The sequence below is a fragment of the Phyllobates terribilis genome, unplaced genomic scaffold (genome assembly GCF_046119375.1).
Source record: "Phyllobates terribilis strain yellow unplaced genomic scaffold, ASM4611937v1 Scaffold_9__5_contigs__length_417890890, whole genome shotgun sequence".
Taxonomy (NCBI): domain Eukaryota; kingdom Metazoa; phylum Chordata; class Amphibia; order Anura; family Dendrobatidae; genus Phyllobates; species Phyllobates terribilis.
In genome coordinates this window covers 51,976,818-52,004,649 of record NW_027362769.1, presented here as the reverse complement: position 1 = coordinate 52,004,649, position 27,832 = coordinate 51,976,818, and the positions used below count along the sequence as shown (strand labels likewise).

The 27,832-nt window shown below is 44.4% G+C and overlaps 1 protein-coding gene across 6 annotated transcripts in view; it reads right to left on the bottom strand.

Moving 5' to 3' along the window:
• Positions 1–27,832, bottom strand: part of KIAA2012 (KIAA2012 ortholog) — a 276,644-nt gene that overhangs the window by 7,011 nt on the left and 241,801 nt on the right. For all 6 annotated transcript variants that reach the window (XM_073646453.1, XM_073646458.1, XM_073646452.1 and 3 more), the window contains 5 exons: positions 25,411–25,552; positions 19,489–19,844; positions 12,941–13,143; positions 770–942; positions 287–506 (listed from right to left, as the gene is read on the bottom strand). In XM_073646453.1, coding sequence (XP_073502554.1) covers positions 287–506; positions 770–942; positions 12,941–13,143; positions 19,489–19,844; positions 25,411–25,552 — 1,094 coding nt within the window. The remainder of the gene's footprint in view (positions 1–286; positions 507–769; positions 943–12,940; positions 13,144–19,488; positions 19,845–25,410; positions 25,553–27,832) is intronic.

Here is a 27,832-nt window from a genome sequence, read left to right as displayed (position 1 = left end):
ACGAGATCGCTAGCGAGATCGCTATTGCGTCACCAAACCGTGACTCATCAGCGATCTCGCTAGCGATCTCGTTATGTGTGACGGGGCCTTAACAGCAACAAAGCTGCCCCTGTTTGCTGCAATGGAGAGCGCATAGTTCAGGTCTGAACTGTCGATCATTCTTGACCTAACTTTTAACCTAACTTGAGACAATTCCTTTAAGTAGACCCATATTTTACAAGAGTGCATGCAGTCACAAGACAATAAAATCATCAGGATGACGTTTCCACCATGTTCATACTCTTACTTCGCCAACAGTTGAGCTTGTCTCTGGGCTTCTTCCAGTATAGCCTTGGCTTCTTCCTCTGCCTTCAGTCTCCTCTCCTCTTCTTCCCTTCTGGCCTGTTCCTCTCTTTCCCGCTTTTTTCTGTAGTATTCCTCTCTCTCCTCTTCTGCCATCTCTAGAAGTCGCAGTCGTTCTTCCGCCTCTAACCGTTCCTGTTCTTTCTGCCTCTGACGTTCCAGTTCTGACACAATCAAAAATGCAGAATGTTGGAAGTTTTGGATGGAACAGTTTACTCATCCCCCAAACTTGTTATTTCACTACTGTTGGCAGCTAGGTACACAGTATCACTTCTATCAAGAAATGGTAAGTGCAGAAAACTATTGAAGGTCAATGTAGCTGTATGAGGCTTTGTTTTCATGGATTGTACTTCTGTGGTGCATCTATATAAGCACTCATGTCTATGCCCTTCTATACATTACAGTCCATTCTGCATTCACATCTTACCTATTCTTTCCACTTCCTCCTGCTGTTTCCTGCGCTGAATTTCTTGCATCTTGCGGCGGTGTTCCTCTTGCTGTTGTCTCGCTCTCTCTAGTGCTTGCTGCTCCAGCTGCATTTTGCGGGCTCTCTCCTGCTCCTGGCGCTGCTTTTCTTCTTCCTCTTGTTGCCTCCTCAGACTGTGAGGACATCAATGAAGATGTTAATGGTTATTATTGCTGATACCTATCAAAATAATCCATCTGGATTACATGTATAATATGTATATGGTATAAACACTGAATAGCTGCGCTACTAGAGACACCTGTTGCATTAGACCTCATATGGACCTCATAGCATAGATTCCACTAGGTGTTCTGTAGGAATATTGCCCTGTGCAGACAGGAAAGCTTTTGGCAGTTGCCACAAATTAGAGGTACTGACATGCTCTGAATAGACCATTCTACCTTGGTCAGCCATAATGCTTAGGTAAGCCCTACTGCACAAATATCCCACCACAGGTATCAGAGGAGCCAGGCTGTGCCAAGAAAACATTTCCCACACCTTTACTCCACTTGCACCAACCTCAGCTGTTGAGTCATGCTGCGTGTGACAAATTTTGACCCTCGAATCATCATCCTGTCCAGACCAGGCAACAAGCACAATCAGTGGAAAAACATTGCCTGGGATGTTGCCTCAAACTGATGGCGAGTACAATTTTGGGAAAGCATCATTATGTAAAGAGTAACTGACATTTAATTTTTTTTTCCCCATAAATCAGTAGTACACATGAAATCAGGAAACATTGTAATATATCTCATTAGAGAGATCTGCTACTTTTTCCGCCTGGACTTATATTTCCCTTTCAAAATTCTCAATTCAGATAGAAATTCTGTCCTCAGTGAACACAGACTTTCTATTTACTGAAATAGAAGATGGCAGTTGGTGCTCATAAATTTCTATGGAGAACTGTAACTGACGTTTTCAGTAGAACCTGTCTGCCTTTAGCTCCGCCTCCTCCTTCCCTCTGCATAGCATTTTAAAAGCACCAGCTGTCATCTTCTTTATCAGCGGTGTGAAAATCTGTCTACACTGAATACAGATTTTACCCATGAATCAAGAGTAAAAGATCAGTCCAGGAGGAGAAAGAAACAGATTTCTCTGATAAGATATATTGCGAAGTTGATTATTTTCATGTGTACTATGGGTTTATGGAATAAAAATGAAAACATTTACACTTTAACAGTTCAGGCTGGTGGAGGAGGGGCAGTGGTGTGGGGAATGATTCCTTGGCAATGGCACTGCACTTCATTTGGCAAAGAATCATAGCCTGCCATAACCTACCATGCACTTCTGAATCAAGCATCACTATTCTCTCTCTGGACGCCCCATTATCTGGCCTCCTGATGAACCGACAGGATGGGGAAACGAGTTGAGGCAATCCCCAGATTTATGAGATAAGTTGTACTATTATGCATTGACTAATCTATCTATTTGTTGTATTAGTGCAGTACTTATAATGTATTAGAAGAGGCAGTCACCTATTTCTGTGTTTAGCTCACCATCATAGGGCGGAACAGAGTAAGTGAGGGACAGCCGCCAAGGAACGGGGGCGTCAAAATCGTTGTTATAGGGTGCCAACCCCCACGAAAAGCAGGAATTTATCAGGCCTTTACTAGCGCGAGTTAAGTACATTATATATTATCAGTGCCTGATTGGGCCTAATCAAATCTTATAGGGATGTTGGGTTTTATCACTGTTTTTTGTCCGGTCACGCTTAGTGACAGAAATAGATCTTCTCTATCACAAAGGGTTTTTTGGTGTTTTTAATATTGCTTAATAAAATGTAGTTTTAGAGGATATATGTTTACACTTTACTAAGGCTTCCTCTTATGGTATACCTAATTGGTATTTTGCAATGACACTGCTGTAATAAGCCATCTATGCTGAAGAATGATGAGTTGTGAGTTCGGATATGATAGTTGGAGCACCAGTGTTGTAGTTGGCCACAGTTTGCTGGACAGTACACTACTTCTTCAGACAATTACTGACATCCTGCTCTGACCACTTCCATCAACAAGTTGATGACATTCACAAGATCCCCTTTTGCTGGATGTCTTCCTTGATCACACCATCCTCAATATACTTTCAACTCTATAACATATGGAGACCCGACCTGTTAGGCAGTTTTTACAATAATGATCCAGGCTAGTCTACCGCTGATGGCCATGCCACGTTCAAATTCACTCATATTGCTTCATTTTTCCATGTGGATTCACACAAACTGATCCAAAGAAAACTCACTTGATGTTATGCTGTTGATGGTATGGAGTCATGTGTCTAATTTCTATACAGGATGGCTCATGAATTTATGTAGTAATGGATGCACCTTCAAGCCTAGATACTGATACTGATTTCTCAAATTTAACATTTAATAACCTTTTATTTCAATTTGATTGAAAATGTTTTTACATACTACGTCAATTCCCACTCTTTCAAAAAATATAATACTTATCTCTAGACAAAATTTGTCCCTATCCCCCTGAAAAAGTTCCTTTAAATACTTGCAGTCTAATTATTCCAAAATTTCCAACTAGGAAATGGACTAAATTAGGAATTAAAGACTATTCTCATATTCTTACAGGCCCAAATAAAGACAGAATACTTAACTTTTATACTTTAAAAACTGTTTATAGTCTACCAGAAGAGGAAATTTTCAACTTGATAGAACTAAGGAAACTTATAAGAAATAAAATATCACTACCTTTGGCCTTACCCCACGGACCATCATTACGTTATTAGACCAACCTTCTTCAGATAAAATATGGAATACGAAAAATATATATTCCCTATTCAACTCGGACCATGAATTCTTCAAATCTAAACAAATCTTAAAATGGGAAGCTGACCTCCACAAGAATTTTTCCAAAAGTGACTGGCAACATAAACTAAAATACACATATAAATTTTTTAATAATGCAAATATTCAAGAAATTTTTTTCAAAATAATTTCCCGATGGCATTTGACTCCTGTCAGACTCAAAGAAGCCTACCCAGACTATTCCGACCTATGTTGGAGAAAATGCGGGAGCAAATGCAACATAATGCATATTTTTTGGACCTGTCCAAAAATAAAAATATTATGGAAAGAGATTTATGACTTTCTCTATATCTTGGGGAAGGAAAAACTACATATGACTCTACAATTATCTCTTTTATCTTTAGAAATAGATACTCTCCCCAAAAAAATCAAACATCTTTCAATACATATTTTTTCAGTAGCTAAACTTCTTATTACTGCTAAATGGAAAGCTGTTGACATACCTACCATAAACGATATTTTGGAAAAGGTCACTCATAATACCTTTGAACTTGCTTTTGCCCTAAAAAAAACAACTCTATATTAAAATATCAATCTAAATGGTCACTATGGAATTCTCACTTTTCTTCCCATGCGGAATTAGCTACCCAAACGTTACACTGAAATTCTTCCAGTATGATCAAATGATTACATAATCTGATCTTCTATCCTTGTTATTAATAGTAAGTTTTATACTATGATGCTTTATGTGTGAAATATAATCTCAGAAGACTAACTTCTTCCGTTTCCCCCTTTAATTTCCCTTGCCCTTCTTACCGCTATCTTGCCTCTCCTATTTGCCCTTCCCTATATCCCTCTCCCCCTCCCTTTACTCCAAGTTTTGCTTTCTCCCTTCCCATATCCTTCCTATCTTCTCCGTGTCCTTTATTGTCCTCATCCTAATATTATCTTCCTTTTTTCTCTTTCATAATTATAGCTTGGCTTAACTTTGAAGTAAGTTATTATGTTTTTGTTTAAAATAATAAGTCTCATTGTTTGTAACCTTATTATATATGTAAATTCCATATATTGTTGTTTATTTGAGGATTTGAATGATTGTTTCTCCTTCCCCAGAATGTTAAAAACCCCTTAATAAAAATTATTGAAACAGAAAAAATATAATACCATTGAAGTGTTGTTGTTTTTTCAGCAAAGGGAAAAAAGTAATGTAAAAACAGTCTCATTGAAATTGAATAAAAAAAAGTTGAGATTTTTATGAATCACATACATTTTTATTGATATCAAGAATAACACTTCTAGTTTTTAAAACATTCTTACATTTTTTCCATACATGTCTAAAAATTATGCTCAGTCCTGCATATTAAGTTAACAACAAGATGCTACATGAGGTGATAAATATACACTCATAGTACCCCATAGATTTTAAACAATATTACACAACTACTACCGTCTCGCTGTACATATTCTTAGCTAGATTAAAATAATAAAGTTCTTTTTCTCCCAATCCTAGGTCGATATACTACCGTATTACTATAAGACGCACCGGACCATAAGACGCACCTAGGTTTTAGAGGTGGAAAATAGTGAAAAAAAAACTTTTGAAGCATTCTGCCCATGGATTGCGACAGCTGATGCATGCTGCCCGTGGATCAGGCAGAATGTATCAAACACTGGATGTACGACGTAAGGCTGATATGGTATGTTTCAGTCTTCCGTCTGAAATGCTGCGGCAGAGGAAAACATACTGTACTGCTGTCAATGACTGACTGGTCTCTAACTGTACACACACGCAGGAAGAAATGCCAAAAAACAAACGAGGCTGAAGTCACACAGCCAGTATGCTGCCCGATCCACTGGCGGCTTGTATCATGTACTGGCTGTATGACTTCAGTCACATATGGTATGTCCTCTTTAAGATCCCACAGGTATTGTGGTTGCCTTTGAGGGGCACTATAACTCCCAGCATATCCTGCTGCTCTTATGCCATGCTGGGAGTTATAGTTCACCACATATTTGTCATGTGGTTGCTCCGAGGAGAACTATAACTCCCAGCAAGTCCTTCAGCTCTTATAGCATGCTGGGAGTTATAGTTCACCACAGGAGTGGTACAATGTTTAGTGACATGTGCTTTTTCACTTTACTTTATATTTTACTTCTACGTTATAATGCTTGCCTTTCATTCTGGACCCACAATAGGCAGGGAGCGTGGTCACACCGGCTGGGGGCTGCGGCAGCGGAGGCGGCTGGGGCTGCGGAGGGAGCTGTGGCAGCGGAGGTGGCTGGGGCAGTGGCAGTGGAGGCGGCTGGGGCTGCGGAGGGGGCTAGGGCTGTGGCAGTGGAGGCGGCTGGGGCAGCGGAGACGGCTGGGGCTGGCGCTGTGGCAGTGGAGGCGTAGGGAGCCAGGGCAGCGGAGGGGGTTGGGGCTGGGGCAGTGGAGGTGGCTGGGGCTGTGGCAGTGGAGGCGGCTGTGGCAGTGGAGGCGGCTGGGGCTGGGGCAGCGGAGACGGCTGGGGCTGTGGCAGCGGAGGTGGCTGGGACTGTGGCAGCGGAGGGAGCTGTGGCTGGAGGGGGCTGTGGCAGGAGGGGGCTGGGGCTGTGGCAGCAGAAGCGACTGGGGCTGTGGCAGCGGAGGCGGCTGGGGCTGTGGCAGCGGAGGCGGCTGGGGCTGTGGCAGTGGAGGCGGCTGGGGCAGCGGAGGTGGCTGGGGCTGTGGCAGCGGAGGGGGCTGGGGCAGCGGAGGGGGCTGGGGCAGCGGAGGTGGCTGGGGCAGCGGAGATGGCTGGGGCTGGTGCTGTGGCAGTGGAGGCGGAGGGAGCCAGGGCAGCGGAGGGGGTTGGGGCTCGGGCAGCGGAGGTGGCTGGGGCTGTGGCAGTGGAGGCGACTGTGGCAGTGGAGGCGGCTGGGGCTGTGGCAGTGGAGGCGGCTGGGGCTGGGGCAGCGGAGACGGCTGGGGCTGTGGCAGCGGAGGTGGCTGGGATGTGGCAGTGGAGGGGGCTGTGGCAGGAGGGGGCTGGGGCTGTGGCAGCAGAAGCGACTCGGGCTGTGGCAGCGGAGGCGGCTGGGGCTGTGGAAGCGGATGCGGCTGTGTCAGTGGAGGCAGCTGGGGCAGCGGAGGGGGCTGGGGCTGGGGCAGCAGAGGGGGCTGGGGCAGCGGAGGCGGCTGGGGCTGTGGCAGCGGAGGGAGCTGGGGCAGCGGAGGTGGCTGGGGCTGTGGCAGTGGAGGCGGCTGGGGCTGCAGAGGGGGCTGGGGCTGTGGCAGCGGAGGAGGCTGGGGCTGGCGCTGTGGCAGCAGAGGTGGAGGGAGCTGTGGCAGCGGAGGCGGCTGGGGCTGTGGCAGCAGAGGCGGCTGGGCCTGTGGCAGCAGAGGCGGCTGGGCCTGTGGCAGCAGAGGCGGCTGAGCCTGTGGCAGCGGAGGCGGCTGGGGCTGGGGCAGCGGAGATGACTGGGGCTGTGGCAGTGGAGGCAGCTGTGGCAGCGGAGGCGGCTGGGGCAGCGGAGGGGGCTGGGACAGCGGAGGCGGCTGGGGCTGTGGCAGCGGAGGTGGCTGGGACTGTGGCAGCGGAGGGGGCTGTGGCTGGAGGGGGCTGTGGCAGGAGTGGGCTGGGGCTGTGGCAGCGGAAGCGACTGGGGCTGTGGCAGCGGAGGCGGCTGGGGCAGCGGAGGGGGCTGGGGCTGTGGAAGCGGAGGCGGCTGGGGCTGTGGCAGCGGAGGCGGCTGGGGCAGCTGAGGGGGCTGGGGCAGCGGAGGCGGCTGGGGCTGTGGCAGCGGAGGGGGTTGGGGCTGGGGCAGCGGAGGCGGCTGGGGCTGTGGCAGCGGAGGCGGCTGGGGCAGCGGAGGGGGCTGAGGCTGTGGAAGCGGAGGCGGCTGGGGCTGTGGCAGCGGAGGCGGCTGGGGCAGCTGAGGGGGCTGGGGCAGCGGAGGCGGCTGGGGCTGTGGCAGCGGAGGGGGCTGGGGCAGCGGAGGGGGTTGGGGCTGGGGCAGCGGAGGCGGCTGGGGCTGTGGCAGCGGAGGCGGCTGGGGCTGTGGCAGCGGAGGCGGCTGGGGTTGTGGCAGCGGGAGGGGGCTGGGACAGTGGCAGCGGAGGGGGCTGTGGCTGTGGCAGCAGGGGGCTATGGCAGCGGAAGGGGCTGTGGTTGTATGAGCAGAGGGGGGGCTGTGGCTGTGGCAACGGAGGGGGATGTGGCTGTATGAGCAAAGGGGGGCTGTGGCAATGGAGGGGGCTGTGGCTGTGGCAGCGGAGGGCGCTGTGGCTGTGGCAGGAGGGGGCTGTGGCAGCGGAGGGGGCTGTGGCTGTGGCAGCTGTGGCAGCGGAGGGGGTTGTGGCTGTATGAGCAGAAGGGGGGCTGTGGCTGTGGCAACGGAGGGGGCTGTGGCTGTGGCAGTGGAGGGTGCTGTGGCTGTGGCAGGAGGGGGCTGTGGGAGGAGGGGGCTGTGGCAGCGGAGGGTGCTGTGGCTGTGGCAGGAGGGGGCTGTGGGAAGAGGGGGCTGTGGCAGCGGAGGGTGCTGTGGCTGTGGCAGGAGGGGGCTGTGGCAGCGGAGGGGGCTGTGGCTGTGGCAGCTGTGGCAGCGGAGGGGGTTGTGGCTGTATGAGCAGAAGGGGGGCTGTGGCAACGGAGGGGGCTGTGGCTGTGGCAGTGGAGGGTGCTGTGGCTGTGGCAGGAGGGGGCTGTGGGAGGAGGGCGCTGTGGCTGTGGCAGCGGAGGGGGCTGTGGCGGCGATGGAGTGGTGTTACCCAGTAACGAGCAGCGGCAGCAGCATGTTTGTGGGCGCAGCCATGAATTCACTATGGCCGCGCTAGACATCAGGAGGTGGGCGGTCTCTCATCCAGATTGCGCGCTGCAGTGACGTTACAAAGAGGCAGGGCCGGTGATGACTGCGCGCTGTGCTGTTCTGTGTTGCCCCGGCCCTACCTCTTAGTAATGTCACTGCAGCGCACGATCTGGACGGGAGACCGCCCACCACCTGATGTCTAGTGTGGACATAGTGAATTCATGGCCGTGCCCACAAACATGCTGCTGCCGCTGCTCGTTACTGGGTAACACCGTTCCATCGCCGCCCCAGCTGCCACAGCCCCCTCCGCTGCCACAGCCCCAGCAGCCCCCACATCACAAAACGGTACATTCGGACCATAAGACGTACCCCCATTTCCCCCCATAATTTGGGGGGAAAAAAGTGCGTCTTATGGTCCGAAAAATACGGTATGTTGCTGAGATGGCAAAATATGGGCAAAAATAACAAATAAATATAAAGTAGCACAGAATAAATAGAGTACAACTTTGAACATACTAGTATCAGAGCAGGGAAGACACAAAAATGTCTGGATGCAAGTTTCGCTGTGTCTCTATGGCTTTGTCAGGTGTGGTGAAAGGCACATCGAGGCATTCTGTAACTTATGTTTAGAAAAACCGTTTTAGTTGTGTATTATATTTTGAACTTCTATGGGGCACTATGAGTGTATATTTATGACTTGAGTATGATACTTCCATAGTGATGCCCCAACAAAATATGATGCCCCCACAGTGACCCCCCCTCACAGTATAATTCCCTCACAACCACCTGTGACGACACAGCTTTTCTTCTTAATTATGCCAGACATACTTTCTGTAGGCCAGGAGCAATATACCTTTATTTTTATGTTGACTTTTTAACCTGTGTTCTTCTTTGGTTGCTCAACACAGACTATTTTTCTATAAACCTGAATGTTGATCACTTGAGGTGATATTGGTGATTGATGAATGGCTGTTATCTACATCTTATATCAGCTCTTACAACTTATTGTCTGCCATACAGGGACTCTGAACAATGAATGTTTGCTAAGGTATATTAAATACCATTGTAGGGTGTTTGCTAGCCAACATTGGGGGGGGTGAGCATTGTCAATTAATTTCATGAATCCCTGAATCTTGACCTGTGAAAGATGGCTTGAAAGGACAAATGTCAACTATATAAAGGGGGTCTCTGCATCTGTTCAAAGAGACACTACAGGATGAGAGCCTAAGGGACCCACAGCCCTGGCTGAAAAAATACAGAACTGCCCCATTGACCATTGCTGAACTCTCAGAGACGATGTGAAGAATCCAGGTTGGGACAATCAGGTCACCTGGCCACATATCTCACGACTCTAATCCCGGCGGGCCAGAGGAAGGGTGAGATTCTGTAGCTTGCACCATCTTGTGTATTTGCTGGGACTGTTCTATATGTTAATGATTGCTGGTGGTTCAATAAATTATTGCCACACTGTTTACCGTCACACCGTGTTGTCTGAGTAGTGTTCTGCCCAAGGAAGACCCTGTGTCTTCACACCACCCATACACTATGATGTCCCCACAGAAACCTACCGACAGGAAAATGCCCCACAGGATGATTGCCTCATGGTCTCCAAACACAGTATGATGGCCTCATGGTCCCGACACACAGTATGATAGCCTCGTGTTCCCCACACACAATATGATGGCCTCATGGTCTCCACACACAGTATGATGGCCTCATGGTCCCCACACACAGTATGATGGCCTCATGGTCCCCACACACAGTATGATACCCCACAATTCCCCCACAGTATGATGGCAGTACAGTTTCCCTCTCACACATTATGAGGCCCCAGAGATATTGACTGACAATATAAAAAAAAAAAAAAAGCAACTACTCATCTACTCAAGTTCTGCTCTGCTTTAAGTTGTGTACGGATTGAGGCTCTGCGCAGCAGGCGCGATTTAGTGATGTACTGAGACTCACAGGCTGAATGGTGGAGCAATGAACCAACAGCTCCCTGTCTCACCATCGTATTCACTTATAAATGCACCCTGCAAATGCAGTTACCGTTGAAATAAAGACGCTGGGCGGGGCAAGTGCTATAGCGTATTGGGACCCTCCCAACTCATGGGTCTCAAAGCGATTGTGTGGTCCGCAGCTGTTAGTGGTATGCCATATATTAATGATTGGATATACTATTTTTACTCAATATATATAAGGATGAATATATGGGGGCTATGCATTCTGTGTTTTTCAGTGCAAGGGCTCAGAAATCAACTTTTGCCCACCATTTTCTCATATTAATTAATATTGACAAAAATTTTAAAGTATTATTAACATATATTAACACATTTTTAAAATAAACTGGCTTTCATTTTTTGGAGGCACTGGCTATTAGTTTTCTAGCCTGATATAGGATACTAGATGGTGGCCCGATTCTAACGCATCGGGTATTCTAGCATATGTCTCCCGACCCTCCTTTATAATGCCCCATGCAGGAAGTCACATCCCCCCTATATAATACCCCATGCATATAATACCCCATGCAGGATGTCACATCCCCCGTATATAATACCCCATGCATATAATACCCCATGCAGGATGTTACATCCCCCATATATAATACCCCATGCAGGATGTCACATCCCCCCCTATATAATGCCCCATGCAGGAAGTCACATCCACTATAGTGCCCCATGCAGGATGTCACATCCCCCCTATATAATACCCCATGCAGGATGTCACATCTCTCCATAGTGCCCCATGCAGGCTGTCACATCCCCCCTATATAATACCCCATGCAGGATGTCACATCCCCCGTATATAATACCCCATGCAGGATGTCACATCCCCACTATATAATGCCCCATGCAGGAAGTCACATCCCTCCTATATAATATCCCATGCAGGATGTCACATCCCCCTATAGTGCCCCATGCAGGATGTCACATACCCCCTATATAATACCCCATGCAGGATGTTACATCCCCCCATAGTGCCCCATGCAGGCTGTCACATCCCCCCTATATAATACCCCATGCATATAATACCCCATGCAGGCTGTCACATCCCCCCTATATAATACCCCATGCAGGATGTCACATCCCCCCATAGTGCCCCATGCAGGAAGTCACATCCCCCCTATATAATACCCCATGCAGGATGTCACATCCCCCCATAGTGCCCCATGCAGGTCCCCTATGGCCCCATACAAAAAAAAAAAAATCCAATACTCACCTCACTGCTTCTCTGGACTCCAGCGTAGCCGGCATATTTCCGCTGTGCGCTGTGACCACTCAGGAGAGAGCGCGGTGTAAAGACGTCACTGCGCCCTCTAACCTGAGACGCCACAGAGCTGCAGCGGAAGACACAGGAGCTGCTGCGCAGGCACGGGGAGGGGTAAGTATGACGCCGGGTGCCGGGGTCCTGATCGAGCGGGGGGAGGGACGGGAGGAGAGGGGAGGGGAGAGGAGGGGAAAGTAGGGGAGAGGAGGGGAGGGGCGTCACACTTGTCCTCGGGAGATAAGCGGCCGTAGCCGCTGATCTTCCGACGATAGCCGCATGTAGGTCAGCGGCGCCTGTGGTCGGGGGACTTATGCTGCGAGCAGCCGGCTGCATCTCCCGGCTGCATCGCCGCTGACCTCCGTGCCACACATGAGCCGCTAATGGCCGCCATGTTTTTCTGAAATGCCGCGTCGCTGATTGGCCGCGGCCGGACCAATCAGCGACCCGGGATTTCCAGGACAGACAGACAGACAGAAAGACAGACAGACAGATGGGATAAGACAATTATATAGATAGATGTGCTAGCAACCAATTTTACATATTCATCTATAGGCAAGTCATCAATGCACTGTAATCCACATATTAATGGGTTTGGATATATTCTAACATGAAACACAGAGGGATGTAAATATAGTGTTCCAGAAGGAGCCCATAGGAACATGCGAAGAAGATATGTGGGTCAATAATGTACCTCGGTACACACACCCCACTTTAGAACAAAATGATAGTGTTTTACAGAGTAGGTATAGATGGGAAATTCACTGGGAGAGAACTGTGGGAAACAGGAAGGAATCAAGTCTTACAGTCCATCTGATATCGGGCCTATAGTAACTTCCCATTCCTCTTTAATATTGAGGGAATATGATGTAAGGTTTTCTGACTTTGTATACTAAGGAAATAACCCCTGTTCCACCCAATCCAGCTATGGTTGTAAATAACATGGAGACAGTAATACTGAGATTAGGACTCTTTTCTTGTATGGACCATGCAGAATAAAAGGGTTTTAAATAAAATTATAACTTTAAGAGTACAGGTATCAAGATTTAGAAATCTGAAAATACAATAATCTGATTTCAGCTTAATAAAAAAAGATACCCAATGTTATGTTATAGAAGTATTTACTAAGATGGACACCAGAAGAGCTAACAGATCCTCTGAATATTTAGGATACATATTCTATGTAGTGTACAATGTTCTACAATCCACCACTGTACAATAATGTGCTCGCCAATTGTAAAGATAAGAACCGTTGCTTTACCATAGAAATATGTGAAGTCACAGGTTCTGTAGGTGAGGAAGGTTCATGGTTCCACACCAATGCCTTACAGTATTATACTGACCGCATCTCCTCTACCCTCCTCGTCTGCTCTTCTTCAAGCTCTTCCTTCATCTTGTCCATTCTCTCCTGCTGCTCTTTCTCTAGACGGAGCTGCTCCTCTCGCTCTCTCCTTTTTCTTTCTACCTCCAGTCTTCTCCTATCTGCTTTCTCTGAGATTTCACGAGCTCTTGAAGACCTCCTCTGACGGACAGAACTGCTGGTTACCTAACGATCAGGAATGTATGTATTCAGATTTTATTTTAAGAAATTTTAAAGATCCCAACATTCAATTTACCAGTCATACAGTCATGGTCGAAAGTGTTGCCACCCTTGAAATTGTTTCAGAAAATGAAGTATTTCTCCCAGAAAACTATTACCCATGTTGTGTTAGACACATGTTTCTTTCCTTTGTGTGGATTGTAGCAACACAAAAAAACAGAGAAAAAAAGGCAAATTGGACATCATTTCACACTAAACCCCAAAAATGGGCCAGACAAAATTGTTGGCACCTTTCCAAAAATGCTGATAAACAAGTTTGTTTCAAGCATGTGATGCTTGTTCAAACTCACCTGTGGCAAGTAACAGGTGTGGGCGATATGACTCAAGCTTTGTATTGTGTGTTTGTGTGTGCCATACTAAGCATGGAGAACAGAAGAGGAGAAGAGAACTGTCTGAGGACTTGAGAATCAAAATTGTTGAAAAATATCAACAATCTCAAGGTTACAAGTCCATATCTAGAGATCTTGATGTTCCTTTGTCCACGGTGCGCAACATAATCAAGAAGTTTACAACCCATGGTACTGTAGCTAATCTCCCTGGACGTGGATGGCAGAGAAAAATTGATGAAAGGTTGCAACGTAGGATAGTCTGGATGGTGGATAAGCAGCCCCAATCAAGTTCCAAAGAAATTCAAGGTGTCCTGCAGGCTCAGGGTGCATCAGCGTCAGCGCAAACTATCTGTCGACATTTGTATGAAATTAAATGCTATGGCCGGAGTCCCAGGAGGACTCCCCTGCTGATATAGAGAGGTAAAAAAGCTAGACTGCAGTTTGCCAAAATGTACGTGAGTAAGCCAAAATCCTTCTGGGAAAGAGTCTTGTGGACAGATGAGACCAAGATAGAGCTTTTAAGCAAAGCACATCATTCTATTGTTTACCGAATACTGAATGAGGCCTACAAAGAAAAGAACACAGTACCTACAGTCAAATATGGTGGAAGTTCAAAGATGTTTTGGGGTTGTTTTGCTGCCTCTGGCATTGGGTGCCTTAGCTGTGTGCAAAGGATCATGAAATCTGAAGATTACCAAAGGATTTTGGGTCGCAATGTAGTGCCCAGTGTCAGAGAGCTGGTTTTGCGTCCTACATCATGGGTCTTCTAGCAGGATAATGACCCCAAACATACTTCAAGAAGCACATAGAAATGGATGGAAACAAAGCGCTAGAGAGTTCTGAAGAGGCCAGCAATGAATCCAGATCTATATGCCATTGAACACCCGTGGAGAGATCTTAATATTGCTGTTGGGAGAATGCGATTTCAAATATGAGAGACCTGCAGCAGTTTGCAAAGAAGAGTGGTCCAAAATTCCAGCTGAGAGGTGTAAGAAGCTTGTTGCTGGATATAGGAAGCGATTGATTGCAGTTATTTATTCCAAAGGGTGTGCAACCAAAAATTAAAGGGAATCTGTCACCATACAGGTGATAGAAAAGTAAATCTATACATACCTGTATGGCCACAGCAGAGGTCTGATTGAAGAGAAATCTGTTTTTATAAACTCCATTTTCAACAGGCTTGGCGTCCGGGGAACGCCAAGAAATCCCCGCCTATGTGCTTATTATTCCCCCTAAATCCCCCCGCCTATATGCTTAGTTATCATATTCCCCCCCTCCCCTGCACGTCACAGGGCTTGTGACGTGCACTGTACTCCCTGACCTCCCGGGCATGCGCAAAGCGCCGCTCACATAGGGCACGCTTTGCTTCATGCCGGCCCTGTCTGCCTGTGCACTGCACCGCAGGTTTCTATTGCGCAGGTGCAAGGGAGTTACTATCAGTGCCCGGCACAAAAGGGAGCACAGTGCACGTCACAGGGCCGTGTGGCATGCAGGGGAGGGGGGGAATATGATAATTAAGCATATAGGCGAGGATTTGGGGGAATAATAAGCACATAGGCGGAGATTGCTTGGTGTCCGGGGGACGCCAATCCTGTGATTTCTCTGCAATCAAACCTCTACTATGGGCCATACAGGTAAGTATAGATTTACTTTCCTATACCCTGTATGGCCATAGTAGAGGTCTGATAACTCAAAAGTGGTGACAGATTCCCTTTAAGTTGAGGGTGCCAACGATTTTGTCTGGACTATTTTTGGATTTTAGAGTGAAATTATGTTCAATTTGCCTTTTTTTCTCAGTTTTTTTTGTGTTGTTCCAATACAAACAAAAGAAATAAACATGTGTATAACAATACATGTGTAATTGCAATAATTTTCTGGGAGAAATACTTTTCAGAAAAAATTTCAAGGGTGCCAACACTTTCGGCCATGACTGCATATACGGCTCATGGAAGACACGCTTTTAAAAACTTGTAAAAGAAAATCATCATGTATTTCAAGAGTTTTTCATAATGTTTTTGATGGCATTCTTTCTGGCATTTTTCAATTTCTATAGAAAAGCCTACCAAACTGCATTTTGGAAAAAAAAAACATCCCATAGGGTTTCTGAAACTGTTTCTGTTTGTCACTTAAATGGGTTTTCCCAGATTAAAGTGGTTGTCTGCTTAAAACTTGCTGATCAATGGGTGTCCCACTACTGTGATCCCATCGATTGGCAGATTGTGGTATTTTTATCCCCGTTACAAAATGGCGTGTCAATTCGGACGCGTGGCTGCCACTATATTCATTCACTATTGGGCTGCCGGAAAAAGCTGAGCTCGACGCTTGGCAGTCCAATAAGGAATTAATGAAGTGCAGGTCGAGTGCACTGTCGCTTCAATAAAACAGGGATAAAAGTTCCTCGTATTGCCAAGCGGTGCGGGTATTAAAGGTCGGATCCTCACTGCTTAGCAAGTTATCATCTATCTTGTGATAACAACCCCTTTAAACTGAATTTTTGAAGTCACTCTATTGGAATCTAATAGATGTGTGACCAATATGCAAATCTCATGCGACTGCCCTCTGGATATGGCAATTGAGGGGGATCCTGACAGTGTGAGTAATGCATACTGTCAGGATTCTCTAGCAGAAGTCTACCTGAAGCCCAGAAAACCCATTTGACGTCAAACAATCTATGATGTATGAGCAGTAATGTTTGATATTAGTTTTAAAGGTGAATTGGTATTTAAAAAATGCACACAGGGGGCATTATTACTTTTTAGTGTGCAAAAAGACTAAATAATTACTTTCTAGAGCGCTCATGTGTGCAATTACTGCAAGGTTACTTTCTAGGATAAACACAATGGGCAGCTATCAAGTGGTTAGTACAACCACTAAATAATAATAATAATAATAACCATAAATAATTATAAAAAATAATAAATACAATACAAATAATAAAAATCGTAATAATAATAGAAGCACAAAACCCAAGCGTGATATAGGCTGAAAACACCAGAAAAACCTACAAATAATGGTGCAGCCAAAACGAATATATGTAGATATAAATTTTATTAAGCTAATGACATGAAATTAATAAAAGACAAGTGTATTAACATAGGGGAACACAAGAGGGCGACAAAACACAGCAGGAGGAATGCGATGGATAGTGGTAATAAATATATAAAAATATATAATGATAAAATGGAAATAATTAATGGGTGAGATGGTGAAGAGGAACAAGAGTAGGTGGCAATCAATAAATATAATAAATTGAGAGTAGAATAGTTGATGCCAAACAAATCATATGTAGTGAATGAGTAAATAGAAGGTATGTTCAATAGACTGAGACCACAGGGCTTGACAAAGGCTTGAGCCGAAACGCTAGCTGGGGCTGGTGCCATTCCAGCAGGAGGAAGCTATGGGTAAGGTGGTGTTTTATACTTGTCTTCATTATGTGGTCTCAGTCTCTTGAACATGTGTTCTATTTACTCATTCACTGCATATGATTTGTTTGGCATCAATTATTCTACTCTTACTTTATTGCTTTATTATATTTATTGATTGCCACCTACTCTTGTTCCTCTTCACCATTCCACCCATTAATTATTTCCGTATTATCATTATACTTATATATATTTTTATACATTTTTCCCACTGTCCATTGCATTCCTCCTGCTGTGTTTTGTCGCCCTCTTGTGTTCCCCTATTTTAATGCACTTGTCTTTTATTAATTGTATGTTATCAGCTTAATAAAATGTATTCCTTGTAGGTTTTACTTTCTAGGATGCACACAGGACAAAAATAATAATGTCCCCTGCATTATTATTATTTTATAGGCGGTAATTTTACAATCTAGAGGACAGAGTTGGGTCATTATTAATCTAAGGGGCACTATATATACTGTGTACTAAATTGGCACTATAGAAACTCTTATAGTTCAGTTAAAAGAAAATAACCAACATTTCTTTCTAAAGGCTCATTTACTTGAAATTATTCAGGATCTGTGTTGCATCAATCTGAAATACCCAGATTACATAGTCTTAGGCTATGTTCATACTAGGCGTTTTTTCAGAATTTTTTATGAAAATTTTCAGCCGTGTTTTACAGTACTAGATAAGTCTATGAGAGTTCAGAAATTTCATGCACCCAGATTGTTTTTTTTTGTCATCAGTATTTTGTGCATGTTTTTTTTGCACAATAGAGCATGTCAATTCTTTCAGCGTATTTCAGCATTTTTCATAGATTGAAAGCAATGGGTAGTTGAAAAAAGCTGCTAAAATGCAGGTATCAGGTTTTGCTGCGTTTTTAGTGAAAAAAAGCATGTACAGCAGTATGTGAAACCCATTTAATCTTGTAATTATCCCAAATTTAAACCATCTTGTCTTGGTCACCTGACATGGCAGTTAGGATTAGAACAGTGTAATTAAATTAATGATGTGTACAAAATAAACATTGGCCGCCCAAGGTGTGAGATTGAACAACACCTGTGGCTGACGAAGGTGTGACATTGAATAATGCCTGAGCAACTCAATGGTCCACCAAAGAGTAAAAGTAAATAGTGTCTTACAAACTCAGTGTACTGCCAGTGTCTTAGGTAAACTATTACTGAACAATTCACCTCACCCTACTGTTACATTTGTAATTCTGGTTAATATGGTTTCACATATGTTTTGCAATGGTGATCTGTGTTCATGCTTCTGTGGTGGAAGCAAAGCTGAACTTTAGGATCATGAAAAATGCACCAAAAACACAGCAAAAAATGCACCAATAGCTGCGTTTTTGACGCTGCTTCTTTTCTGCCAAGAGAGCAGGTTTTGCTGCAGAAAAAAATGCACCAAAATGCCCTGTGTGAACATACCTTTATCCTTAGTTGTTGTTTCGTCTCTCACTATATTGTGTTTTGTTCAGGACACACCTCCTACACCTGTGTGATGCATAATGGGAGCTGCTATTGGCAACCTTGTTACAGGATCCTACATTGGCCCATTGCTACTTTGCATTAAGGCAGATTATGCATTTGTGTTATGAACAGATTCTATGGTGAGTACATTTACTTTCTCTTCTTTTTTTTTTTATAAAAAGTCAACGCATTTCAAGGTTGAACTGAACTCCTCATCAAGACACTTGAAATGTGTTGACTTTTATCAAATAAAGAAGAGAAAGTGAATGCACTCATCACAGAGTCTATCATTTCATTGTGTATAAAGCGGAGTGCAGGAGTGCAGCATTTCTGACCCTCTTTCTCAGCCTTTATGCAGATTATATGGGCTGCTACTAGCGTTGAACAGATCGCTTAGCACAACCCCAGTCCACGGTCCAGGTCAGTGCTCTCCGGCTGCGGACGGGAGCCGTGCGCATCTCCTTACCCTTCGGGATCACAGATTCGGTTTATGATTAGCCGGGCTGACGGGACGTCACCTGTGCGTCATATACCGCACCCATGAGGTCATGGTGGGCTAGAGAATCAAACGCCATAGCCAGAGAGTGGACATGACAACAGTCCCAGGGGTTGTGCGAAGCAATCCGCTCATCTCTAGCTGATACATATCCAATTTTTACATAAGACATACTTGGAGGAACTACGTAAAATAAATTGTGGCATGCTCCATTGCATTACATCTTACAGGTTGTAGTCTACCCTAGAAGTATTGCCTGTAGGAGAGTATACTGTAGGGCACAGAGGTATATGTTCTACAAAGCAGAATCGTATTGCACACTCATATTGAAGCCTGTATGCCTCCGCACTGAGCAATATCCTAAGAGGCAATAATCAGACTACACTGCAGATTTACACAGTCTTCATTTACGTTATAAACAATTTTATTTTACTTTTTTTTATACTAATCCATGTGAATCATAAATCTGCACCTCATACACCTAGCAAGATAAAAGAATCTCAGTAGTCAGCATAGCCATACAAGTGCAGTGAAGGCATACTGCTGATAACATGGTATTTCATTCATTTTTGGTAAAGCAAAGGTACCTCTGATGTTTCACTACAGGCAGGCTCTTCTTCATTGGCTTCACCTGTTACTTCAAGTGTTGCAGGACCCTGCTTGTCAGCTGTCTGCCCTGCTATCTGGTCGGATGTCTGGGGTGTTACACCCGTGTCCGGCTCAGATTGAATATCACTGGACTGTGTTGGTGTTGGGGATCTGTCCTGATATTCAATGACAACATAAGAGTCTTCACTTTCTTTTTCTGTATCAATTTCCTCCTCTTCTCGGATCTCTTCAGGTGATTCCTGTGTTTTATGAATGGTTTCTTCGAACTTTGCTTTCTCTGATGATTTGTTTGGAGAAGATATTTTGCTTTCGGCTTTTTTACTTTTGGGCTTTCCTGTAAAATACATAAAGGTAAAATAGAAATCCAGCGCAAAACATGGCAAGATGTGAGATAACGAGACTGAAGATAGCAATATGCACCCAGATTGCTCACAATGTAACCTGGCTCCCATATCCATAGCTGGTGGACATGCCCTACACTAACCAGATTTTGGTCCATAATCTATAGCATTATTCACTCTCTTTAATGCACCACTCCAATGTTTTGTTTTTATTGCAGCACTGGAGAGGTGCTACTAATGTAAGGTCCCTGTCCTTAGTCTCATACATACCATCCGCTGTCTTCTGCTGTTATCCGCCCCTCTAGTCGGTTTCCAGTAGATGGTGATCTGCCGGATCGCTCCAGTGTTTGCTGGGCGAGCTGGAGGTCACTTTTCAATGAAACTCTATGAAAACCTTGTTTTGTCTCTAATAGACTTATACTGAGAGCTTGTGACCGTTACCTCTAACTTCTGGTCCGTCAGAAGTGAAGTTGTGGTTACAAGATGGTGGCGGAGGACCGAAGCGGCACTGGGAAGGTCTGAAGATGGGCACTGGTAAGTATAATATTAGGTGCAGGAATCTTACATTAGTAGCACCACTCAAGAACTGAAATAAAAAAGAACACTAGAGTGGTGCTTTTAATGTCACATTACTCTGATCTCAGGGTCACCCCCCTACATTATATTGTGTCAGACTTCACTCATACACAATTTGGACTCCTTAATTTCTTGTATCTGGCTGCCAAATAGACTATTGCACATTTATAGAAGAAATGATCTATTCCCCTACAAGAATTCAAGTCCATAATGGACGGATTTATGATATATGAAAAAGTGTCCTGCATTTCATTGGATAAACACTAAAAAGTTGTCCAGACCTGGACACCATGGATCAAATATACTTACTTATTATTATTGTTATTACTTATGTTCACTATCTTCCAAGTTGCCCTGACATGTGTGACATGCATTTATATTTTCCTTTTAACCCCTTTACAATCCAAGGTGGTTTGCACGTTAATGACCAGGCCAATTTTTCCAATTCTGACCACTGTCATTTTATGAGGTAATTATTCTGGAACGCTTCAATGGATCCCGCTGATTTTGAATTGTTTTTTCGTGACATATTGTACTTCATGATTGTGGTAAAATTTCTTCAATATCACTTGCATTTATTTGTGAAAAAACGCAAATTTTTTGAAAATTTTGGAATTTTCAAAATTTGAATTTTTATGCCCTTAAATCAGAGAGATATGTCACACAAAATAGTTAATAAATAACATTTCCTACATGTCTACTTTACATCAGCACAATTTTGGAACCCAAATTTTTTTTTATTAGGGAGATATAAGGGTTAAAAGTTGACCAGCGATTTCTCATTTTTCCAGCAAAATTTACAAAACCATTTTTTTAGGGACCACATCACATTTAAAGTCACTTTGAGGGGTCTTTATGACAGAAAATACCCAAAAGTGACACCATTCTAAAAACTGCACCCATCAAGGTGCTCAAAACTACATTCAAGAACTTTATTCACCCTCCAGGTGCTTCACAGAAATTTTTGGAACGTGGAAGAAAAAAATGAACATTTAACTTTTTTCACAAAAATGTTACTTTAGACCCAATTTTTTTTATTTTCGCAGGGGTAACAAGAAAAAATGGACCCCAAAATTTGTTGTGCAATTTCCCCTGGGCACGCAGATATCCCATATGTGGGGAAAAAACACTGTTTGGGCACACAGCAGGGCTCGGAAGAGAAGGAGCGCCATTTGACTTTTTGAATGTAAAATTTGCTTGAATAATTAGCGGACGCCATGTTGCATTTGGGGAGCCCCTGATGTGCCTAAACAGTGGAAATCCCCCACAAGTTACACCATTTTGGAAACTAGACCCCTCAGGGAACTTATCTACATGTGTGGTGAGCACCTTGAACCCCCAGGTGCTTCACAGAAGTTTATAACATTGAGCCGTAAAAATAAAATTTTCACATTTTTCCCACAAAAATGTTTTTCAGCCCCCACTTTTGCATTTACATAAGGGTAACAGGAGAAATTGCACCATGCAGTTTGTTGTGCAATTTCTCCTGAGTAAGCAGACACCCCATATGTTGGGGAAAACCACTGCTTGGGTGCACGACAGGGTTCGGAAGGGAAGGAGCGCCATTTGACTTTTTGAATGTAAAATTTGCTTGAATAATTAGCGGATGCAATGTTGCGTTTGGAGAGCCCCTGATGTGCCTAAACAGTGGAAACCCCCCACAAGTGACACCATTTTGGAAACTAGACCCCTCAGGGAACTTATCTAGATGTGTGGTGAGCACCCTGAACCCCCAAGTCCTTTACAGAAGTTTATAACATGGAGCCGTGAAAATAAAAAAATCAAACTTTTTCCACAAAAATTATGTTTTAGCCCCAATTTTTTTATTTTCACAAGGGTAAGAGGAGAAAATGGAGCCCAAAAACTTTTCTGCAATTTCTCCTGAGTACGTTAATACCCCATATGTGGGGAAAATACAGTGTTTGGGCGCACGGCAGGGTTCAGGAGTGAAGGGGCACTGTGTGAGTTTTTGAACGCAAAATTGTCTGGAATCGAGAGCGGACGCCATGTCGCGTTTGGAGAGCCCCTGATGTGCCTAAATAGTGGAAACCCCCCACAAGTGACCTCATTTTGGAAACTACACCCCTCAAGGATTTTATCAAGGGGTATAGTGAACATTTTGAACCCAGAGGTACGACACAGAATTTGATAACATTAGGTCATCATATTGAATAAGTTGTCATTAGTCTTGAGCACAAGTGCTCGCTACTTGAGTTTGCATCGGGTACTCAGGTATGCACAATGTATCACGGATGCTCGAGTGACATGCTCGAGTCCCCGCCCACATGTTTCACTGTTATTAGACACCCAAAAAAAACATGCGGGGATCGCTCGTGCATGGCAGGCAATCCCTGCAAGTTTTTTTTGGCCGGGAAGCATATGGTGCGGAGACTCGAGCACCCGCGATACTCAATGCATACCCGAGCACCTGATGCAAACTCAAGTAGCGAGCACTTGCGCTCAACACTAGTTGCCATATCGTCATCTTTTTTTTTTACTTTTGAAAAAAATCCCAACCCTAACCCTAGCCCAACCCTAACTCCAACCCCAACCCTAACCCTAGCCCAACCCTAGCACAACCCTAACCTTAGCCCAACCCTAACCCCAACCCTAACTCCAACCCTAACCCTAGCACAACCCTAGCCCAACCCCAGCACAACCCTAGCCCAACCCTAACCCTAGCCCAACCCTAACCCTAGCCAAACCCTAACCCTAGCCCAACCCTAACCCCAACCCTAACCCTAGCACAACCCTAACCCCAACCTCAACCCTAACCCTAGCACAACCCTAACCCGAGAGTTTATTTTTTACGCCGTTGCTTGTGCGGTATAAGTGATTAGACAACTTTATTCTTCGGGTCAGTGCGACTACAGAGATACCAGAATCATATCGGGTTTTTATGATTGACAGCTGTCACACACTAAAAGACGCAATTTTTTGTAAAATCTAGTTTTTGCATCGCCATATTTTGAGAGCTATCATTTTTCCATATTTTGGCCGACAGAGTCATGTGATGGCTTGTTTTTTGCGAGATGAGCTGATGTTTTTATTGGTGCCATTTTCAGGCACGTGACATTTTTTGATCGCATTCTATTCCGATTTTTGGGAGGCAGAATAAAGAAAAACCAACAATTCAGGAATTGTTTTTTTTTTAATTTTTTTTATTCTGTTCCGCGTGTCGTAAAATTGATAAGGTAGCTTTATTCTTTGTGTCAGTACGTTTACAGCGGTACCACATTTATATTGTTTTCTATGTTTTGGCGCTTTCACATAATAAAAGCAATTTTATAGAAAAAATTATTTTTTGCATCGCTTTATTCTGAGAGCTATAACTTTTTTATTTTTTGGCTGATGGAGCTGTATGGCAGCTTGTTGTTTGCAGGACGAGATGACGTTTTCAGCGGTACCATTTTTATTTATATTCATCTTTTTGATCGCGTATTATTCCATTTTTTGTTTGGCAGTATGATGATAAAGCATTGTTTTTAGCTTCGTTTTTTTTTTTTTTACCGTGGTCACTGAAGGGGTTAACTAGTGGGAAAATTTTACAGGTCAGGTCGTTCCGGACGCGGCGATACCAAATATGTGGACTTTTATTGTTTTTTTTTTCATATAATATTTATTGATGGGTACATTATATTTTGATTTTTGGTGGATGCTTTTTTTTATTTTTTTTTTTTCACTTTCTGACACTTTTTTTACTTTTATACTTTGTCCCACTAAGGGACTTTCACTTTTTTTATTCTGATCGCCTGAATAGCACAGGAATGGAGCATCATCCCTGTGCTATACAGGCTGTCAGAACTGCACAGGGAGAAGATAGTTTGGTCATGCACTGCGCATGACCAAAATATCTTCCTGCTGTCTGGTGACCCGGATGTTGTCATGACGACATCGGGTCGTCATGGCAACATCTGGGAAGCCGCGGCAGACAGCGCTGGAGGCCGGAAGAGGAGGAGAGTATTGCGATCACCTCCCCTTGCCACCGCAATGCTGCGATCAACTTCGATCGCAGCATTGCGGGGGTTAATGTGCCGGGAGCGGTGCGGGACCGCTCCCGGCACATAGTACCGGGTGTCAGCTGTGACAAACAGCTGACACCCGGCGGCGATCACGCCCGCACAGCCTGTGTGCGGGTGCTATTGCAAAGACGTACTAATACGTATCAGGCTCTTAAAGCCCAGGGCGCAGCTATGTATTAGTACGCCTTGGGCTTTAAAGGGGTTAATATATACTTTATTCATTTCCTTATGCGTGCTGCTGAGATGAAACCCCAACCCTCTCTTTTTGTTTTCTTCTTCCTTTTTCCCCTTTTTCTTCTCCCTCTCTCCTCTTCTGTCCCTTATCCACTTTTCCCCCCATTACGTCTCGTTATACCTGATTGTACCCTGTGCATGCGGAGACCCTCAAAGAACTTGGCCCTGTTTTGTTTTGGCATTGTCATATAGTACAAAGTAATACTCTTCATCTAATTAATTTTTTGTTTCCTCTGATGCATGAATTACACCAGACATCAGTCTATCCAAGCTCTGTTAGGGTTTACAATTATTGCTGATTTTATACCGTTGTTTAAATGTACTTTTTATAAAATGAATAAAAAGTTTGGAACAGAAAATAGCAATATACATGTGTATTAAAGATTGATGTACTGTTCAGTAAAGTTGAACTTGTTATAATGAACCGGGTGTCCCCTGATGTGTGTGCGGCTGATCCTAGACCTAAGGACATGGATGCAGCGGAGGCCTCCGGCCTGAAAGTGAGTGCACTACATTGTACACAGCACAACAATAATGGACTGGAACACTATTCATTTGTGGGGTGCCAGGGCGTGGAGTAAGCAGCTACCACCCTGGGCACCTTACAACAAAATTTGTAAAAATTAAAATTTGTAATTTTGTAATTTTCACTTAGATGAATAAAAGCCATAATACCCACATATTATGATGTCCACTGAATATCACAGTGTTTTTACAAATCCCTTACCGACAACAAAAACGGCTTTTCCTTGTTCTGCTCCAGTTTTCTTATTGACTTTCTTGGCTGGTGAAGCTTGATCATTCTCTGGTTTTTGTGCCTTCTCACTTTTGGCTTTTTTCTTTCCCTTCCCCTTTGTGGTGTCTTTTGTCTACACATAAGTGATATTAAAGCAGGAATATGTGAAAGCAATGGTAAAATGATCAACATGCCAATTTATTCAGAATGTCAATGAAAATTTTGCAAAAGTCAAATATTAAAGGGGTATTCACATCGACATAATTTCAAAACCAAAAAAGGCTGACATTAATATTTTTGCTTTTAATTGTCACAGTATGTGCTACAGGTGCATCTCACTAAATTAGAATATCATCAAAAGGTTAATTTATTTCAGTTCTTCAATACAAAAAGTGAAACTCATATATTATATAGAGTCATTAAAAACAGAGTGATCTATTTCAAGTGTTTATATCTGTTAATGTTGATGATTATGGCTACAGCCAATGAAAACACAAAAGTCATTATCTCAGTAAATTAGAATACTTTATAACAACAGCTTGAAAAATGTTTTTAAAATCCGAAATGTTGGCCTACTGAAATGTATGTTCAGTAAATGCACTCAATACTTGGTCGGGGCTCCTTTTGCATCAATTACTGCATCAATGCGGCGTGGCATGGAGACGATCAGCCTGTGGCACTGCTGAGGTGTTATGGAAGCCCAGGTTGCTTTGATAGCAGCCTTCAGCTCGTCTGCATTGTTGAGTCTGGTGTCTCTCATCTTCCTCTTGACAATACCCCATAGATTCTCTATGGGGTTAAGGTCAGGCGAGTTTGCTGGCCAATCAAGCACAGTGATACTGTTGTTTGTAAACCAGGTATTGGTACTTTTGGCAGTGTGGGCAGGTGCCAAGTCCTGCTGGAGAATGAAATTTCCATCTCCAAAAAGCTTGTCGGCAGAGGGAACCATGAAGTGCTCTAAAATTTCCTGGTAGACGACTGCACTGACTTTGGTCTTGATAAAACACAGTGGACCTACACCAGCAGATGACATGGCTCCCCAAACCATCACTGATTGTGGAACCTTCACACCAGACCACAAGCAGCTTGGATTGTGGCCTCTCCACTCTTCCTCCAGACTCTGGGACCTGGATTTCCAATGAAAATTTGAGCTCTGGGACCTTGTGGAGTGTGTCAATGAATGCCTTCTGGACATCTGTCAAGTCAGCAGTCTTCTCCATGATTGTGGAGCCTACTGAAACAGATTAAGGGACCTTTTTAAAAGCTTAGGAAGCCTTTGCAGGTGTTTTTTTGTTAATTATTCTAACTTACTGAGATGATGACTTTTGTGTTTTCATTGGCTGTAAACCATAATCATCAACATTAACAGAAATAAACACTTGAAAAAGATTACTCTGTTTGTAATGACTCTATACAATATATGAGTTTCACTTTTTGTATTGAAGAACTGAAATAAATTAACTTTTTGATGATATTCTAATTTAGTGAGATGCACCTGTATGCAGGATTACTCACTATGACGAAAACGTAGCTCCTGAGTGCTCCCCCTCTATTCTGGGATGTTACATTACAGATCAGGGGACATAGTTTGCTACTAGCTTCTAGTACAAGGCATCCCCCTGATAACACCACTTCTATGCAGTCACAGATCAGGAGGCATGGCTTGCTCAATGTTTCTTATGCAAGCCAGCCCCCTTATCAAACATGTTATCTTGTGTGTTAGTTTGTAATGTCATGCCATCATTTATACTCTGTCTGGGTGAATTCCTGCTGTGATATTTTCCTGCTTCTTCACAGCTTATCTGTGGTAGTCATAGCTTCCCTCCATGCTCCTTGGAATTTCACAGAAAAGCTGTACAGCTGAAGGTTGGTTTCCCATAGTCTATCCCCACCTCAACAGCAGTGCTCTTCCTCCACCCATATTCACTTTGTAATTTTCTGTTCCATGGAACCTGTTTGTTGCTGTCATCATTCAAGTTTTACATGTGCATCCCCAGCCTGAGGAAAGCATCAGTATGTCAGCTGCAACTTTATCAAACATATAACCCCATCAGATCTCATTAATAAGCTCTGTTCTTCTGGCTGGCCAGCCACATGTGAAATAGGAGTGAGAAGAGTGGTCCAAAAAGGTTGCAGAGGGCAGGAAACTACAAAGGGAGTATGAGAGAAAGGGAGAGCATTACTGGTGAAGAGGGAATAGACTATGGGAGGGATAAAGCCTGCAATTGCACAGCTTATCAGTGATATGTCAAGGAGCATGAAGGCCCGGGGCGGAACTACCGCCCGTGCAGCCGGTTCATTGAACGGGGGCCCCGAGGGAGAGGGGGCCCCTCCAGCCTCCAGCAGGGCCGCCATCAGGGCATGACTGCCCTGACTCCAGTATGGGGCCCGGCCGGTAGGGGCCCCCTCGGGG